Genomic DNA, 17213 nt, shown 5'->3' on the forward strand with positions numbered 1-17213 from the left:
GGACAAAGAAAGAGCCGCACTGTTGCCATAAATTTGATATCATTTGGTGTTGTGCCGAGCTGCCAATTGCAATTAAACGCAATTTGTCCGGAGCGGGAAAAAAGACACGTTTTTCTGCACCACAAGGACGCGAGCGTGAAAAAGCCAGAGGAAATCAAATTTAATGGCACGGCAACAGGGAAAACGTTATGGGGAAAAAATGTGAAATTATATTCAACTTTTTGTCACCCGGTCCGCCGATTATAAAAGTTGCAAAATGTGTGAAAAATAGTGGGCGTTCGTTTTTGTGATTTCCTTAAATTCCAAACCGCATGGAATGCTGAGTTCAAACAAAGTGGCGAAAAAAGACAAGAGCCTGCAAACTAAATTATGTCCAGGAGATGGGGGCCGATGAAATGAGTGGGACGTGTTAACCCTAGAACGCCGCAGAAAATAACCATTTATGGACCATCCCCCCTTGGTCCATGAAGAGCGGGGGAATCATGGCTAGGATGTGGCTGCAATCGGCAGCCAGTTGGCAGCTGTGCATGGCAAGTAGGTGTTAAATATTTAATGATTGCCAAAGCGCAAACAAGCGGGATTCGAAGGATTCGCAGGCTCCTGTTTTTCACCGCCTCCTGCGCCGCTGCAATTCGTTAAGTGCTCTGCACACACAGATACCCACGCACACACACTCGCACAAGCAACCGCTGGAGGATTGAGTGCATACAATATGCCTCAATTTATGCGCACAATTGGGCTGCCACGCCCCCATAATCAGGGCGCCAGCTAACGGCACACGTGCCGCCCTCGTAGATCGTCAACATGGCGCACACCGCTCGACGGCCGCAAAACTAATTGAAATTGCCCGAGCAGTCGGATGGCATTAGTTTACCTTGTATCCCCCAGATGGATGGGGATGTGGGTGGCTGATGAGAGGGGTGGGCTTTCCTAAAAACAACACTCCCATTTTGCTTCATGCAAATCGGTACACGGAGCGTATATGTAACGCATCTATTCAAGCAGTTTGGCAAGTTCTTAAGGTTTGAAGATAGAGTTAACTAGTGCCTATCTTTAGTCAGTGGACTATAAAACAAAGACTTTTATTTAGAAAAGAATTCAATATCAAGATATTGAACATTTAATTTTTTTTTTTACCAAGTGTATATGATTAATTTCAAATGGAAACACAATGCGTATACGTAACAAATTTGTGGACTAAAACATACAACTTTTAAATTTTGTTTAAATGTTATTTACTCTGTACCAAGTGATTTTGATATAGTTGAGCTATTATTGAGACCTTAAAAATACCATATTTTAAGCTCACAAAAAATATATATCTCTTAAGCCTAAATTAGAAACGTTAAATACGAAACTTCAAATCTAAATAATCCAATTTTAATAAAACAAATTTTGTAATAACAAATTTATTTTATTAATTTACCCAAGAGTTCAACCAAGTCTAAAAATCCACTTAGCAAATCAAGCATATTAAAACGAGAAATCAGATCATTCTATAAAAATAAAATTAAACAAAAACTGAATCAATTACTTAACGTCAATATGGCTTTGGGATTAAAAATCCCATTTGATTTCCTACCATAAAGCTAGAACTTTATTTAAATTTTGCAATCAAGCTGCTGGGGAATAAAACCCAATAGATTGGGCCACTGAGCACTCTTCGTAGAAACAATACTATGCTAAGGCAAATGATTCACTTTGTTTTTATAAGCAATTTATCTTTTATTTTTTGACGAGCACTGAAAACAAAAATGTGACAACAGCAGAACTGCCAACGGCTTTTACTTCACTTCGCAAAGAATATATATGGCCAGTACTGAGATAAGGCAAACAGTCACACAATCAATATGAGTACGGGCGAAAAACAATAAAATGGAAGCATCAACTTGAGGAGTCATCGATGGAGGAGGAAACGGAAACGGGATGGGGAAGGGGACCCTCGCAGTTCGTCTCTCGGTTGCCTTTTTGCTTCCTTGGACAATGACAACAATGAGTAGCAATGAACCAAAATGAATGAGTCTATAAATAAATGAATGCAACGTTTCAATTTCGGTTCAATTGGCTCGGGCAAAGATACAAATAAACATTGGTCAGCAGTGAGTAAGTCGAGCGAGGCTATACAAATTATCAAAATTGTGATTGCGTTTTTGTTTGAGTGTTTTTCGATCGTTCTAAATCTTCTAAATAGATTGGGATGAAACTTGAAGTTACTATCTTTGAATCTTATGGAAAATTGCAAAACAAGAGAAAACTGATTCGACCAAAACTATTTAAATTTAATTGGACAAAAATTTCAAAAAATTATTTTGAGATGCCAAACTTTTCTAAAGTTTTCAATATTAAAAAATCGATTGTTCGGATTAGGAAATTATTTGTAAAAAATTTTGAAATTAAGGAGAACTTTAGAACCTAAAATATAAGACCCCTTTTGATCCCTTTTCAAAAAGTTAGGTTTACATTATACAAATTGTAAAAGATTCATACTAGATTGTTTGAAATCATTATGTTCTTAAAGATCTAACCTAAGCTATAAGTTTACTAAAGGAAAGGACACCTAAAACCAATCTGAAGATTGAATTCGATGTAAGAATACAAAAACAAATATGACCTAAAATATGAAATCCCTTTGGAAAATATCAAGAATTTGCAGGAGGAGTGAGAAAATCTTCCAATTTTTACATAAGATGGATTGGAAATAATTCGATTTATTATCTGGGTCACAGAAAACAGATCTTCAAAAGGAATTCAATGTGAGAACACAAAAGCGAAGTATCTCTGGACTCGTGATATTTGGAGATCACATTACAAGGAGGAGCACTCACCACGCAGAACTTCTCGCTCTTCTTGGTGCACTCCTTCAGGTAGAGATGGGCAATGTCCTTGGTGTAGTTGGTGCAGGGCGTGATGGAGCCCACGCCCTCGTTGTACTGTCCGCACATGTGGCACTTGAGGCCGTCGGCGAGTCCCAGGCTGCCGCCGCACAAGACGATGGCCACCAGGATGGCCAGGGCCTTTACATGGTAGCTGGCCGTCATCGATCCCAATCGCAATCCCGACGAGGATGGCGATGGATTTGCTGGCTGCATCATTGACGAGGCCTTGTTCTCGTCGACGGCGATGACAGGTGCTTTTGTTGACATTGCTTCTTGGTTGCCGCTCGACATTTTCATATGAGTTCTGACCTTTACCACAGAGTTCACTCGCACTGGCACACACCCACTGGTTCACTGACGAACTGACAGATGGACAGACTGTCGGGCTGACTGACTGACAAACTGATGCAATGACAGGCAAAGCGCGTTCACTCACTGAAATTGCAAAATTCGCTTTGTGCCTCTGAGTTGAATCGTTTCGCTTTTTTGGAAGCCTTTGTTTCTGCTGCGGTTATCTGATTAATAGTGGTTTTGTTTTATCGATTGATTTAAAAAAATGTTTTTTTGATATGGTTTATCCAGAGATCGACGACGATGTTTAGGGCCTTATCAAGAATAACTTACTATACTCAAATATATTTTCGTTTTTCGGTTCTGCCTGCAGTTTAACAATTTTAACATTGTTTGAAAAACCTAAATATTAAAGTAAATGAAAAATAAATTTATAAAAACATTATGCATATAAATAAATTAGGGAAGTATTTCTACTAAATATAATGAATATGAAGTTTTCGAAAAATGTTAAAACAATTCCAAAGTAAGTGAGTTTTTTATAAATTTAACAAAATTCCAAGAAATTAATTGCATTTTCTCAGTTTTCCCCAATGAATAATTTCGTTCATTGTTTCTTTCGGATGTAACCTGATATGCAAGCTCCTCTGAGGAAGTTCCAGATTTTTTGAACTAATTAAGAAGTACCTGTCCATATTCATAAGAACCACAAAGTTCTCAGAAAGCAGTGGCGAATTTCGCACTTTCTCCCCCAATGTCATTTATCTATTTGCAGTTTCACGTGGCTGAGTAAATCACAAAAGCCGCGGAAACTTTTGTTGCATGCACCTTTTGTTTGGAATGTTACAAATTGCTAGCAGCTGCCACGCCCAGTTTATTTATTTTTTTCCCATTTTTGGGCCATAAGCATGTAGGCCACGACCGCACTGGGGCACACACGTTTCTCGAAACTCGAAAAATTGTTTTCAAATTGCTTTTGTTGTTAGTTAAATGCGCGGATGCGAGTGTGTGTGCGAGGGGGTGGGGTTTTCTAGGGGGGCAGAAGGTGAAGGGGTGTTCGAAAGTACTTTTCTGTGCGTTCAGCGCTGAGTGTTTCCACGAATTTTTCGGAAAATACTTTGAGGAACGGCAGCTGGAGAGCTGGAGGCTAGCCCAAAATCGCATTACGTACGCTCATTGTGTGCTTTTGTTGCCTACTTCTGGGCTTTGATTTGATTTGCTGAAATATATATGAGGCAGTGGAAAACCCGAGGAGAAATGCGCAAAAAGTCGGGGCTGGATCAATTTGAGGCTTGCAGTTTTTTTGGCTCCGGCCTGCCTTTTTATTCTACTTCAATATCAGCAGGCCCTGGTATCACGCATTCGCCATGTGGCCCTCGCAGCAGCCAATTAACGAGTCATTTCTGTTCTTTCCTCTTTTTATGTGTTTCTGTTTTTCTAATTAAACGAATGAATGCAACGAGTTTCGGTCCATCATAATGGGCGACCTTCCGCATTCTGTGCTGCGGCAAGTGCAATATTTTTTCCACAATTTTTTGCCCTCCTCAATGGCAGGCGTAATAACATAAAAAACACCAAAAACATCGTCGATCTTTGGGTTAGAATATTATTATCAAAAACATATTTCGTTTTTTCTCTCAATAAAAATTATTTTATAATAAGGTTTCTCATTTTGTTTTTGCTTTTTGATTTATTTTTTTCTTTCTGTTCGCTCTGTAAATTCAAACACAAAACGGACACCAACTTTTGAATTGAAATAATCTGAGTCCGCGCAACCGTGCGTTCCGTCTGAGTTGAAAATGTTGACTGCTGCAGTGCCAGAAGCTGATGGCGCGTTGAAGAACCATTGGCAAGAAGCAGTGATGCCATTTTTCCGGAGGAAAAAAAACTGGATCAACAAAGAAAACATAAAATTAAAAAGGGGGAATTCTATGAAAAAATTTGGAAAAGGGGTTGTTTTTAAGAAATAATGTGTTAATAGTTTTTAATTAACAAAAGGTATATTTTTATTATAAACAAGACATAATTATTAACTTATTTTAAACATATTTTGACATTAAGAAAACATTTGATAAATAATTAGAATATTCAAATAGAATTTTAAGTAAATTAATTACGAATTAAAATGTAAACCTTAATATACCCTTTAAAAAAAGTTAAACATAGTTTAACTTTTCAACGATTTATTTGTTCATATTTGTTGTTTTGCATTTAACCGTCAAAATCAATATAAATAACTCTATTAATAAAAGTGTTATTTAGAAAACTTCCTAAATGTGCTTTCCACAATTGTAAAATTTTACCCGCAATGTCGCACGCAAAATAGCCAAATCTGGCGGGAAAAAGGGCGGAAATGACAGAATTGGCAACATGTTGCGCAAGAGTGTTGTCAACATGTTGAAGGTTTGTGTGCCACAGTGCTTCTCAAACTGTTTACTTGTTCATTTCGGAATGAAAATCATATTACTAATATTCCTAGGAATTACATGCACCTTACGAATTTTGTAGATGAAATCTACAAAAATATCCTTAAAAACAAAACAACAAAGTCTTTTTCTCACTCAACTTGCGAGATTGTTTTCAACATCCTATCACAAATGTTAACCGAAAAGCTGTTTTTTGCTATATGTTACCCTTCTAAAGTAAAAAACAACACTATTAAATACAAATTTAATACATTGCCTAAGTACAGTTTAGAAAAGACTCGAAATAGAAGATACTACAGTTGTATAAATAGCCCCAACCACACGCCAAATAAACTTTATTTTAGCGACAGCAAATATTTTAAATTTACCACTCCAAAATAAATGTGACAATATTTACTGCACCCCAAAGTCTTTATAATAATGACACAGATAATTAGCTTATCGCCCCCCAAGGAACAAAATAATCTCATTATTTATTAAGTGCTTTAACTTTGAATTTATTGAACAATGGTCTTTGTGACTAATAATTAGCGAAAATGATTTGGTTGTGCTTGATCCAGTCAATGTACTCGCTAACCTTGCAGTAGACACCCGGATAGGGGGCCACGGTGCAGGGCTTGATGCTCCACGAGACGATGCCCACCTGCTGGCCATTGTAGATGAGGGGTCCGCCAGAATCCCCACTGCACTGGCCCTTGCCGCCCTCGTCCACGCCCCCGCAGATGTGGTATCTGGGATCCGTTTGGCCACCATGTCGGGCGGTGCACTCCTCATCCGAGTAGATCTTCAGGGATACCTCCTGCAGGGTGGTCTGGACACTGCCATAGGTCTGTACATGAGATATTTTTAATAATAAATATTTGATCTCAATTATCCCTCCATGACCCACCGCATTAAGGCCCCAGCCAACGAGCACGCCCTCAGCTCCAGCATCTGATTGGGGGACGGCGAAGGCCAAGGATGGCAGTTCCACTGGAGCCACTGAAACTCCATCAAACTCGAAAGGTTCCTTCACTATCAGCAGCGAAATATCGTTGGCATTCTGACGACTCGGATCGAAATCCTCGTGCTGGATGACTTTCTTTATGCCCACCACATTCGGTCCGTACACATTAATATTGGTCACTCCAAACTGAATGGATAGCGTCTCTGCGGAGCGTCCATTGGTGCAATGGGCAGCAGTCATCACAAACTGATTGGAGATTATGGTTCCACCGCAGGAATGGGCGCCGTCGTAACTACGCAGCGATACCTAAGATTGGGTGAAGATATCATGACGATCATCATCTAAAGGGCTTACAAATATATAAAGCAGTAAGAATTTAACAATAGTATTAATTTATTAAAATAAAAATATCTTTAAAAATTAATCAAAAAACTAGGATACGATTGGGTAGGATTCTTCTTAAAGCACTCACCACAAAAGGATACTTCTGCACACTGGAATCCGTACCATTAACAACCCTCGATGTTGGGGGCGCAGCCCGAGCAACCGTCGAAATGGTCAACAGAACGATTACAATAAGACTGAGATCCTGACTCGTCAACATATTTTGGCTAAAAATGGTCCCCCTGGGCTGGCTACTGCTTTTATAAGCTGGCCCACTTTGCAGAACGAGTACGATTCTTATTATTTACAATCACCTATAAGAGTTTATTAAATCTGTCGTCATTGATATAAAATGGCACTCGTCTGGGTATCATTAAAAGATTTTAAAAGAAAGGCACACGGCGCAAAAGTTCGTTTTCCCAACGATTAGAGAAATGTGTTGGCTAAAAATACTGAAGAAGCTATCAGACAAAATTATATATGTTTAAGGCTAAAAAAAATTTCTTACCTACAGGAAATATAAAAAAACTTCTCTATCTATTTTAAAAATAAGTTAAACGCTTTTTCTTATAATAAAATTTAAATATGAAAACCAACATTTTCAAGATCATTTTAAAATATTTAAAAGCTATGCAGAATCACGTAACAACAAATAAACTTAGAACATCGATACTACGCTTTTTTGGTTAAAACAAAATTATAGAAACTATTGAGGTGCACAAATTTAAAAGTAAAGACAACAATTCTACAAGATTCTATGATCTATCCAATCTGTAAGACGGAAAATCGCCCTATCTTGAATTTTAAAGTAAACTTGACCAGATTTTATGATCTAGCTAATCTAAAAAACGGCAAATCCCAGCCTGCAATTGACTCCAATAAATGGTTAAAAAATAACCACTTAATCATCATATCATTTTTATTTATTGCAGGCAAAAGCCTTTCAGTATTGACACAGATAGTGGCATGACTACGCCAATATGATTTGGCTGCTTCTGATCCAGTCGACGTACTGGGCGACCTTGCAGTAGACACCCGGATAGGGGGCCACGGTGCAGGGCTTGATGCTCCAGGACACGATGCCCACCTGCTGGCCATTGTAGATGAGGGGACCGCCCGAGTCTCCACTGCACTGACCCTTGCCGCCCTCGTCCACGCCGCCACAGATGTGGTATCTGGGATCCGTGCGACCCTCATGACGTTCGGTGCACTCCGCATCGGAGTAGATCTTCAAGCCCACCTCCTGCAGAGTGCTTTGAATATAGCCGCCAGTCTGAAAGAATTTTAATTTAGCATCAGTTATATGGACATGTGTCTTAGACAATGAAACCCACCGCGTTGAGACCCCAGCCGATGAGCACTCCCTCGCCACCGGCATCCGTTTGAGGTGTGGCATAGCCAAGATCCGGCAACTGAACGGGGGCCACAGTAACGCCATCGAACTCGAACGGCTCCTCCACCATCAGCAGGGAAATGTCGTTGGCATAGTTGTTATAGGGATTGTAGTCCTCGTGCTGGATGATTTTCTTAACGCCCACCACATTGGGCCCACTGGCACTGATCGTGGTCACTCCATATTGCACGGACAGGTCTGAAGCCTTGCGTCCAGCAGTACAATGGGCGGCGGTCATCACGAACTGCTTGGAAATAATGGAGCCACCACAGGAATGAGAGCCAGTGGAACCACGCATCGAAATCTGAGGATAATAAAGTACAGATTAGTTTAAGTTCTAGTAAACTAGAATTTCGAACCGGAAGTGTATGAATATTCTTTAATCCTTTGGTTCCAATGGCTTCTAGGCCGTTTTGTTAACTTACCACAAAGGGATACTTCTCCACGCTGGAATCCGTGCCATTTACCACACGTCCTAGAGGAGGAGCAGCCTGGGAAACACCCACAATCGCCAAGAAGGCGATCACTGCCAGGCCAAGATCTTTAATCGACGACATTTTTGGCTAAACATGCGCTCACATCGTCTAGCAGCCGCTTTTATAAGTTTCCTGGCATTGCCACTGCCCATTGATTACGATTATTTACGGCGATTGATAGTAGGAGATTATACCTGCACGATTACCGGAGAGCGCCACTATCGCGTTATCACCGCCAATATCAAAAGGCTGGTGGTTCGGTTATCTCTAAACAATTTTAATCAAATTAAGCACAATGAACAGAATGAAATACAAAAGCGGTGGTCTTGACCAGCCCGGGAATGTGATGGTTCTCATTGAAGTGCGCTTAAAATAGAAAATCCAAAAGGTTTAAAACTTAACAACGGTTTACAGCCGCAAAACAAACAGCGGGTTAGTTTACAAGTAGTAGGAAGGCCATCGGTGTTAGAACATACATAACAGATATAAATACGAATGGGTTTTTGGGGTTGGGCGGTACAAATAGCGTTCATGGTTCTGCTGTACATAGAAAGCGGATCTAGTATAGACACTTGTATATCTGTATATCGTATATGTATATAAGATCAATAGAAGGCTACGTGACTAAGCGATGCTCCTTGGACATCGTCCTACAAAAATACTCTAACAAATGCGCACCAGGCGCCGGAAATTGCTCATCGAATTCAATTCTACACTCTGTTGACTACTGTATGCTGCAGCTGCGTACCGTGGACAGCTTCTGCTCCTCCTCGTCCATGTGCTTGGCGCTCAAAATGCTCTTGATGCTCTCCGCCTCCTTCATCCAGAATTCCAGCTGAAAAATGGATGTTAATGTTTTTGTTTTTTGGGATGAAGAGATCTTTTATCCAACCTGTTGCAGCAACAGATTACGGCGCTCGCCCTTTGGTTCATTGTTCACAAACGGCACCAGAATGCCCAGCGCTGAGGTATACGACTCCAAGGCCGCGTCCAGCTTGCGCTCGTAAAGATATAGCTCGCCTTTCCGTCCGATTTCCAGGCCAGTCTTCAGGGACGGACTCGAGTTCGAAAGGGCAACTAAAAGGAAGGTTATATACCTAATCGGAGTTTTAAAGTTCAAAAACCTTACATAGCTGCTTATAGCGGGCATCTGGTTCCAGCATATCTGCCACCCGCGAGCTGCTGGGCTGCGCTTCGGTGGCCTGGACAGCTGGAGAAGGCTCTGTGCTGGGGTTTGACGTGGCAGATGCACCCGCCTGCCTTTGTCGCTCGGCCAACATCCGGTACTCGTCCTCTATTATGCAATTCTTGATCTCCTCCGCCCGCTTGGTGTACGACAAGGCACGATTGCGCAATGCCAGTCGCTTGGTGGCGTCCGCCTCCTCTGTGATCAATGGTACAAAATATTGCAGGGCACTGCAGTACAAATAGTAAGCCTCCTTGTAGTTGCGCTTCTCATCGTACGAGCACGCCTGGGTGACCAGATCGATGGCCTTCTGCAGGGTGTGCTCTGTGGGAAACGTCTTGAGATCGAGAAAGGGATGGGCAAAGAAATCAGCGAACGAAATGCGCGCCGTGGGCTCGTGAGCCAAAAGGCGGCGCAGGAGATCGTGGCACTCGTTGCTGATGCGAGCGTTTGGTGGCAGTGTGATGGCCTCGGCCTTCCTGATCCTCAGCAGCAGCTCCTCAATGGTTCGCGAACTGTACGGCGCCTTGCCGAACAGACACTCGTACAGGATCACCCCGATGCTCCAGAGATCCGCCTTAGCATCGTACTGATGTTTTCGCACAATTTCAGGGGCCATGTAGAGCGGCGAGCCCTTCAACTGCTGATTGATTTCGCCCAACTTCAGGTGCTGAGCAAACCTATAAGTTATAAAAAGTGGTTAATACAAAAGGTTCTATGTAAGGCCTTAAGTGCTACCTACCCAAAGTCGGCCACCTTGAGGGACACATTGTTGGCTCCCCGGGTGAGCAGCAGGTTCTGTGGCTTGAGGTCAAAGTGGGACACATCGTTGGCCCGCATGTACTGAACAGCTGCCGCCAACTGGCGCAAAAAGTAGCGACAGGTGCTCTCCGGCAAAGCCTTCTTGGTTCGTATAAAAGCGGATAGATTGCCGGCGTTGCAGTACTCTAACACAATGTAAATATTTCTGGAAAGTATAATGGTAGATATTACAACTTTTTATAAAATATAAATCTCTGTTTAAAATTTGAGCTTTATATGAATTAAAAGGTATAATTTAGCACCTCGCATATTATAAGGACTGAGATCAAACTCCAAAATTTAATCTATAATATACTCTATCCTATACTACTATATTCTATAAATCCGGCTTTAAGGATGATTCATCGGCTGATTATTTAGTATAAAAAGCATGTTTACTTGTCGTCCCAGAAGAAGTCCTGCAGAGTCACAATGTACTTGTGCTTGAGTTCCCTCAGGAGGCGTATCTCGGTGATTAGGTTTTCCCGCGAGGTTTGCGACAGCGTCGACATTTCCACGTACTTGATGGCGTGATAAGTGCGCTGTTTCTGCAAAATAGAACGCAGACATTAGACCTATAGCCATGGTGGCGGATGCGGATGTGCGGTGTGTATGTAACTGGTGCCCCACTTTGTGCCGCGCTTTGTAGACGGTGGCATAGCTGCCCGCTCCGAGTTTTTCGAGGATTTCGAAGTCCGTGATCCGCGGCAGTGACATGTTGGGCCGGTCATTTAGTTCTGATGGTAAATATTTCTAAATGTTTATGTTTTCCATCGGTCAAATGTTTTTGCCTCCGCTGCTCGCACACACACACGAAAAACCATGGCAACAATCGCCCAGGGCTGCCGAGTTGTCTTCGCTGGAGTATATCGATAACTGCCTATCGAATTCGAATTTAAGACCTCACATTTTGTCAGGTAAAATGTTAACTATATTCTGTGTAATCCCTAAAATGCTAAATAAGTTTCAAAAATTAAAGGTACGACTAGTTTACACACCCTTCGAAAGGAAAAACGTATAGCTTTTTATTCTCTTTACACGTTATATCCTAAAATCTTACTGACGATTTTAATATTTTAAAAAGTAATAAATTATTATAAATTGTAATTTTATTTTAAATTAAAACTTACCTACTGATAATGCTACAATGTTCAAGAATTTCCATTATATTTAAATATAATGAGGGCAACAACCTGTTGCATTTCCTAAATTTCTTGAAATTAACTTTGTATGGAACAACTGATAAATAGTTAATGAAAATTCAATAATAGTTCTGGGAGTACCCTAATTAAGAAATATAAACACCAGTTCTGTTTTTATTTTTTATCTCCTGAATATTCCCCAAAGACTCCATTTACTTTTAGTTGCCAAAACAAAAATGGTATAATTCCTTAACTAAAAAATAATATACATATATACTTGTTGATTTATAATTAAATTTGTAAACAAACAAAAAAACAATTTTAAAACAAGTAAAACCTTAGATATTTTAACTTGCGCGCCAGCTGATTTATCGAGCTGGTTAATCGAACTAGTTCACTTATCGATTTTCTGCCTGTTGCTTCCGTCCCTGGAAATAGCTAAGCCCTGATTCGTGTGTTTTGTTTTTAATGCGTTGCGAGGTGATTAATTTTTCGTTTTTTAAAGGTAAATAAATGCAAAGACCCTTAGTAAAGGAATTCGTAAAGACTGCAGAGATATTGGAGTGACCTGGAAGAAAGAGATTTTGAAAAAACTCTCGTTAAGAGTGATTAAATCGTGCTCAAAGTTTTCGAAAATGTTAAGCCTTGCTTGACACACCCAAAATACACAATTAAGCAAACACGCCCTGCTCAGTAAACAAAATATTTAACATTGCCTCGAATAATAGTAACATTTTAAATGTTTTAGTAGCTGATTAAGGGATTGATAAAGGATCCTCACTTTTTACACACCACTTGACTTCAAAGGCTTCATGATGAATTACGGCAGGAAAACGCCCTCCACATATCGCTCCAATCCGTCGGTTTACTCCCACGCCACGGGAAGGTAAGTGGAGCTATATACTCTTAAGGGTATTTAATCCAAGCTGACAAGTATATCCCCTCAGATCCTCGACGAATTTGCACTCCAAGATGTCCCGATCCACGCGGTCCGTGAGGATTCCCTGGTACCAACGACCGCTGCTCAAAAACAATCAGTACATCGACATACAAAAGGGTGCCATGCTCGTTGGACTGTTTGCCATTGTAGGAGCTGAAAATCCTTATAAAGATATACCCATTTTTTATATCATATTACCCCCTTTCAGTTCCTATCACTCTTCACCATTGGCACGAGTATTTTCGACATCTACTGCTATGCGATGGCCGCGCCAGGATCCACACATTATGGCTACTATATCATATCCTATGAGTTTGTCTATGTGGGCAACAAGCATGGTAAGGTTCTTTAACGGGGAAAACCGTGATTTTATGAGTTTTTGGATTTCTATTGTACCATAAGCTATGTCAATATATAATCCTATTGGCAATCCTTTTTCCCTTTTATAATATCCCTTATATTCTCCTTATTATCCTTGCAGTTCGCAACATGCTGATTGTCTTTTCACTATTCTCACTTGTCCTGGCGCTGATAAACCTTGTGACCAGCGTCCTGCTCTGCGTGGCCCTGCGCAAGGTAAGTTTGGGTCCGGGATCTGGGATACCACAGCTATAAGCAAGCAATTCATTTACATTTCTCATTGCCCAAAAGCATAAAAAACTGGGAGCACAGAAACGCTTACTGAGCAAAAGGGTAACAAACGCATCCTGCACAGTCATAACATAGAAATTAGCACTGAAAACCCATTGATTGGCGAAAGTCTGCTTGCAAAAAACCCCTGCTAATCTGAGATTTTATTTGAACCCACTTTAGGAATACGAGCGGAAGGTATTGCCCTGGCTGTGGACCTTTGCCGTCTTCACTGTTTGGCGGGCTTTGGCCCTAATCTTCTTCGCCATTGTCAACGATCTGTACTTTGCCTACAACGTGATTATGGTGCTCCTGTGGACGATTTTCTGTGTGCTGTGCATCTATGGCTGGGCTGTGGTGTACTCCCTGTTCCTGGAACTGGTGGATCTCACCAAACTGGAGGATCTGGCCCATTTACGCGTATGCTTAAAATGCAATATAACTTAAATTGTGACTTTAATGACTCCTTTTACTTTTCAGATGGGCACAATGGCTTCGCTGCACGCCTCCACCGCCAATTCACTGGCCGGATCGCGACCAACCACTCCCCACAGCACCGTGTCCACCATGCCCGTGGGCTAAACCAAGTATTTCCCATCCATCAAGGGGGCTCACAACGAAATTGCACAATCTAGACCGTCCGAAAGCAGCACAAGACAAGCCCGAAGCTTCGCACTTAAACATTTCTTAAACTATATTGTACATTCCATCCACCAGTTCAGTGCCTTAGAGATGCGCCTCTCGAATACCACAAATTTTATACACGAATCTGCGTAATTAGCCGTAAGTCATGTTCCGTCCAAACGCATACGTTCTTTTGTATACTGTTGAAGAATCTCTGCCTTTATGTGTGTGTCAGCAAATCGTGTTTTTTACATATACAAACCGAATTGTAGCTATGTATCTAAAATATTAAGCGACAAGCAATATACAAAATACAAAACCGAATATATGAGTCTAATGACACCTCCACTGGGACCATTTTCCGGGCGTTAGCCAAAACGCCCACCATTTGACAGCTGTTCATCTCGAGTCGTCTGCGTCAAGCTGGAAAATGCTCTTTAAATCATTTCAATTTTACAACCGTATAAGAAATGTGAATAATAATCTTTATTTTGTAACATTTTGTGCTTTCAAATCAAACAATCATATAATCGCCTTTGAGCAGTTCAAGTTAGACTACAGGACGGTGGGTATTTTCCCATGAAAAACATCGAAAAGGGGATCCCGAAACGCATCTGGAATTTCCTGGCGCAGCCAGTATTCCCCATCAATCGTTGGAACACAATTGCCGGACTTGTTTGCAGCGTTCAAAGTCAGCGCTCTGGTCATTAACACCCGAAATTATTAGCCCCACACCGCAAAGTGGGGCATTTCAAGTACACACCAGCACAAACATTCGCCGTGGGATGTGCGGAGGCCAAACAAAGTTCAATCAACTGCTTTTGTTAATCATTCCTTGAATGACGACAACTCCGACTGTTTCGGTGTGCCGGAGAGGGAGGTGGATGCGGATGGTTCTATTCGCTGGTGGTGAGAAAACCGGAGCTCCTTTCCCACCCTTCCCCAGCAGAACATTTTCCTATCTCGAATATTTCCTCGTTCTCTAAGAGCGTTCTGGTTTGCTCGTCCAAGTGGGGTAATTTGAACAATTGCAATTGGAATTCAGCTGGAAAACAAACTACGTCATCGAGGGGCGACTCATTGTGGTCTTTGTGTTGTCTTCTGCTCAGCGTTGCTATTTTATCATCATATGTATTCTTAAGAAGGAATGAAATCTTAAATTGTTTTTATTTTATTTCAGGCGAAAATAAATTATCCATTTAATAACAAAAAAATCTCAATCATTAATATTCAAGTTTTGTTTTTAAGATTACAAATACTTGAAAGAAACTAGTTTATATAGGGGTGTTTTTACATTGTAAATAGACATTTTTTATAATATTTTAATGTTCATAACACTTCTACTTTTGTTCACTATTTCTAGATTTATTCTTTTGTATCTCATCTCTGAATGTCGTTGTTTCTGTTGTTGGTAGAACGCAATTTGTTGCATGCGCCATCGCCTTATCCAGCCCGCAACAGCAACCAGAAAAGCTACGCAGCAACAACAACCCCCTATAAGCCAGGCCAACAATAACAAAGCATGGAAAAGGGGGTGGGGCTGGGTGGTGTGGGGTGGTATAGGGGAAGCAGTTAGCAACGTTTCATTGTTTACTGCACTTTTCGATTCGCCTTGCTACGCATTAAAGTTCAGCAAATTGCGTTGTCTCCAAAGTCCTGTTCTCTCTCTCTCTCTGGACTTAAGCTATGCACTTTATGAGATCTGTAATACTGGGAATTAAGTTAATGTCATGTTTATGCGTCATTCTTTGAGTTCATAAATACACTTTATTTTATTTATTATGTCTAAACAAATTTTAATTATTACTAATAAAATAAGATATAATTTGTTCAATATTATTTGGGTCCAAGAAATAAAGTTTTTTTCGGAACCATTAATTTTTATTGAAATTGAGGTAAATCATGATGCGAACATTTTTGACTGAACTTGATTTGGAATGGTATTCGCATAAACGCCGTAAACTAAGTCTCCCCACTCTTTCCCACTCTCTCCCCAATTCGCCATCACTCATACAGCTGTTGAGTTGATCTCGAGGAACTGTAAATGCACCTGTCTCGCTCCCCAGCAGGTTGAATGCACCAAGGCGAAATGGGATAAGCGAGGGCGTGAAAGAGAGGCAAATCAAGGGGGGCTGTGTGCCAAAAATACACGAAGCTTGACTGCTCCCTCTTTCTATCAATTTAGAAGTGTGTGTAAGTGTGTGCTCAGCTCGTTGTCCTTTTTCAGCTCTGCTTCTTCTTTTCGCCTGCTCGATGCACTTCTTCCTCCACAACCTTGTGCGTGTGGCCACATGTTTACATGAGTGCAGCTGTGTGCGCCGAACATATTCACCCTCTATTTGTAGCGCCCAATGTAACCGAATAATTACAGGCACTGTAAAAAATTCTTCAGTTACTCTTAAAAACACTAGAATAAAAGCTAGGATCTGTTTTACAAGAAAATGACCATAACAAAGAACCATATAAACTAAAAGACAACAAAATTGCAGCCTTTTTTATGGAAAATCATCGTAAGTAATAGTATAAAAAATATAAAAAATGGTCAACTAACTTTTAAATGTCAACTACAATAAAAAGTACATTTTAAAGACCAACTTTTTCTATTTTTTTTTTAATTTCTCCCCATATAAGCATTATTTAGCAATAACCTTGTCGCCAAATTTTGCTACTGTGTGATCCCCAAATCAGGGCCCAAATAAGATAAGCATACAGAGTTCCGAACAGATTGGAGGTCTAAACGAATTCCTGTGCTGCCCGCCGAGGGCAGGCGGTGAACATTTGTAAGGCGCACCTTGTTATCAATCACCTCTTCTACGCATTGTTTGGAGCCCCTTTGTGTCTCCGTCTCCGCCTCCGTCTCGGCTTCTCTCTCAACTGCGTCGTTTTAATTCCGAGCGGTGGGGCATGGGGTGTGGGGTACTGGCTGTGGCCTATGCCATGGGGTGTACGTTCGCCATAAGGCTTGTGGCCAAAAGCTGATGGTAAACAAACTGCAATGGCCAAACGAAATGCGTTTCGGATTCACCACGGCCTGTTATAGACGACGCCCCCAACTCTGTTATCTCCGCCTGCAGGGCGATATTTTCGGTTTCCACCTC

General features: G+C 41.0%; 5 protein-coding genes across 7 annotated transcripts in view; 1 reads left to right on the top strand and 4 right to left on the bottom strand.

The window, feature by feature from the left end:
* LOC108032051 (uncharacterized) overlaps positions 1–4968 on the bottom strand; it is a 39640-nt gene extending 34672 nt beyond the window's left edge. The window contains exons 1-2 of one of the 2 annotated variants that reach the window (XM_017105863.3): positions 4912–4968; positions 2826–3391 (exon numbers count right to left, since the gene is read on the bottom strand). In XM_017105863.3, coding sequence (XP_016961352.1) covers positions 2826–3173 — 348 coding nt within the window. In that variant the 5' untranslated portion in view covers positions 3174–3391; positions 4912–4968. The remainder of the gene's footprint in view (positions 1–2825; positions 3392–4911) is intronic. The other variant, XM_017105865.3, reaches the window with a different exon arrangement.
* A 1094-nt stretch (positions 4969–6062) lies between these two features.
* Positions 6063–7387, bottom strand: LOC108031028 (trypsin-like). Its single transcript, XM_017104229.2, has 3 exons — positions 7012–7387; positions 6483–6845; positions 6063–6422 (listed from the first exon to the last, which is right to left on the bottom strand). Exons 1-3 carry the CDS (start codon positions 7141–7143, stop codon positions 6114–6116), a joined length of 804 nt encoding a protein of 267 aa, XP_016959718.1. The 5' UTR covers positions 7144–7387; the 3' UTR covers positions 6063–6113.
* Positions 7388–7824: 437 nt separating this feature from the next.
* On the bottom strand, positions 7825–8901 carry LOC108032006 (chymotrypsin-2). Its single transcript, XM_017105804.3, has 3 exons — positions 8742–8901; positions 8258–8620; positions 7825–8196 (listed from the first exon to the last, which is right to left on the bottom strand). Exons 1-3 carry the CDS (start codon positions 8871–8873, stop codon positions 7894–7896), a joined length of 798 nt encoding a protein of 265 aa, XP_016961293.1. The 5' UTR covers positions 8874–8901; the 3' UTR covers positions 7825–7893.
* A 147-nt stretch (positions 8902–9048) lies between these two features.
* Positions 9049–11612, bottom strand: LOC108032005 (serine/threonine-protein kinase ULK3). The gene is made up of 7 exons (XM_017105803.3): positions 11410–11612; positions 11179–11327; positions 10721–10945; positions 9922–10658; positions 9685–9869; positions 9541–9627; positions 9049–9158 (listed from the first exon to the last, which is right to left on the bottom strand). The coding sequence occupies exons 1-7, from the start codon at positions 11494–11496 to the stop codon at positions 9060–9062; spliced, it is 1569 nt and encodes a 522-aa protein (XP_016961292.1). The 5' UTR covers positions 11497–11612; the 3' UTR covers positions 9049–9059.
* Positions 11613–12336: 724 nt separating this feature from the next.
* Positions 12337–14439, top strand: LOC108031112 (uncharacterized). Of its 2 annotated transcripts, none has more exons than XM_017104324.3 (7): positions 12337–12426; positions 12673–12807; positions 12869–13007; positions 13070–13199; positions 13343–13437; positions 13675–13911; positions 13972–14439. In XM_017104324.3, exons 2-7 carry the CDS (start codon positions 12734–12736, stop codon positions 14071–14073), a joined length of 777 nt encoding a protein of 258 aa, XP_016959813.1. In that variant the 5' UTR covers positions 12337–12426; positions 12673–12733; the 3' UTR covers positions 14074–14439. The 2 variants fall into 2 exon arrangements, with proteins under 2 accessions (XP_016959813.1, XP_016959812.1); XM_017104323.3 differs by having other exon boundaries at positions 12341–12426; positions 12670–12807.
* Positions 14440–17213: the final 2774 nt, after the last annotated feature.

The sequence above is a fragment of the Drosophila biarmipes genome, chromosome 3R (assembly GCF_025231255.1).
Source record: "Drosophila biarmipes strain raj3 chromosome 3R, RU_DBia_V1.1, whole genome shotgun sequence".
NCBI classification, from domain to species: domain Eukaryota; kingdom Metazoa; phylum Arthropoda; class Insecta; order Diptera; family Drosophilidae; genus Drosophila; species Drosophila biarmipes.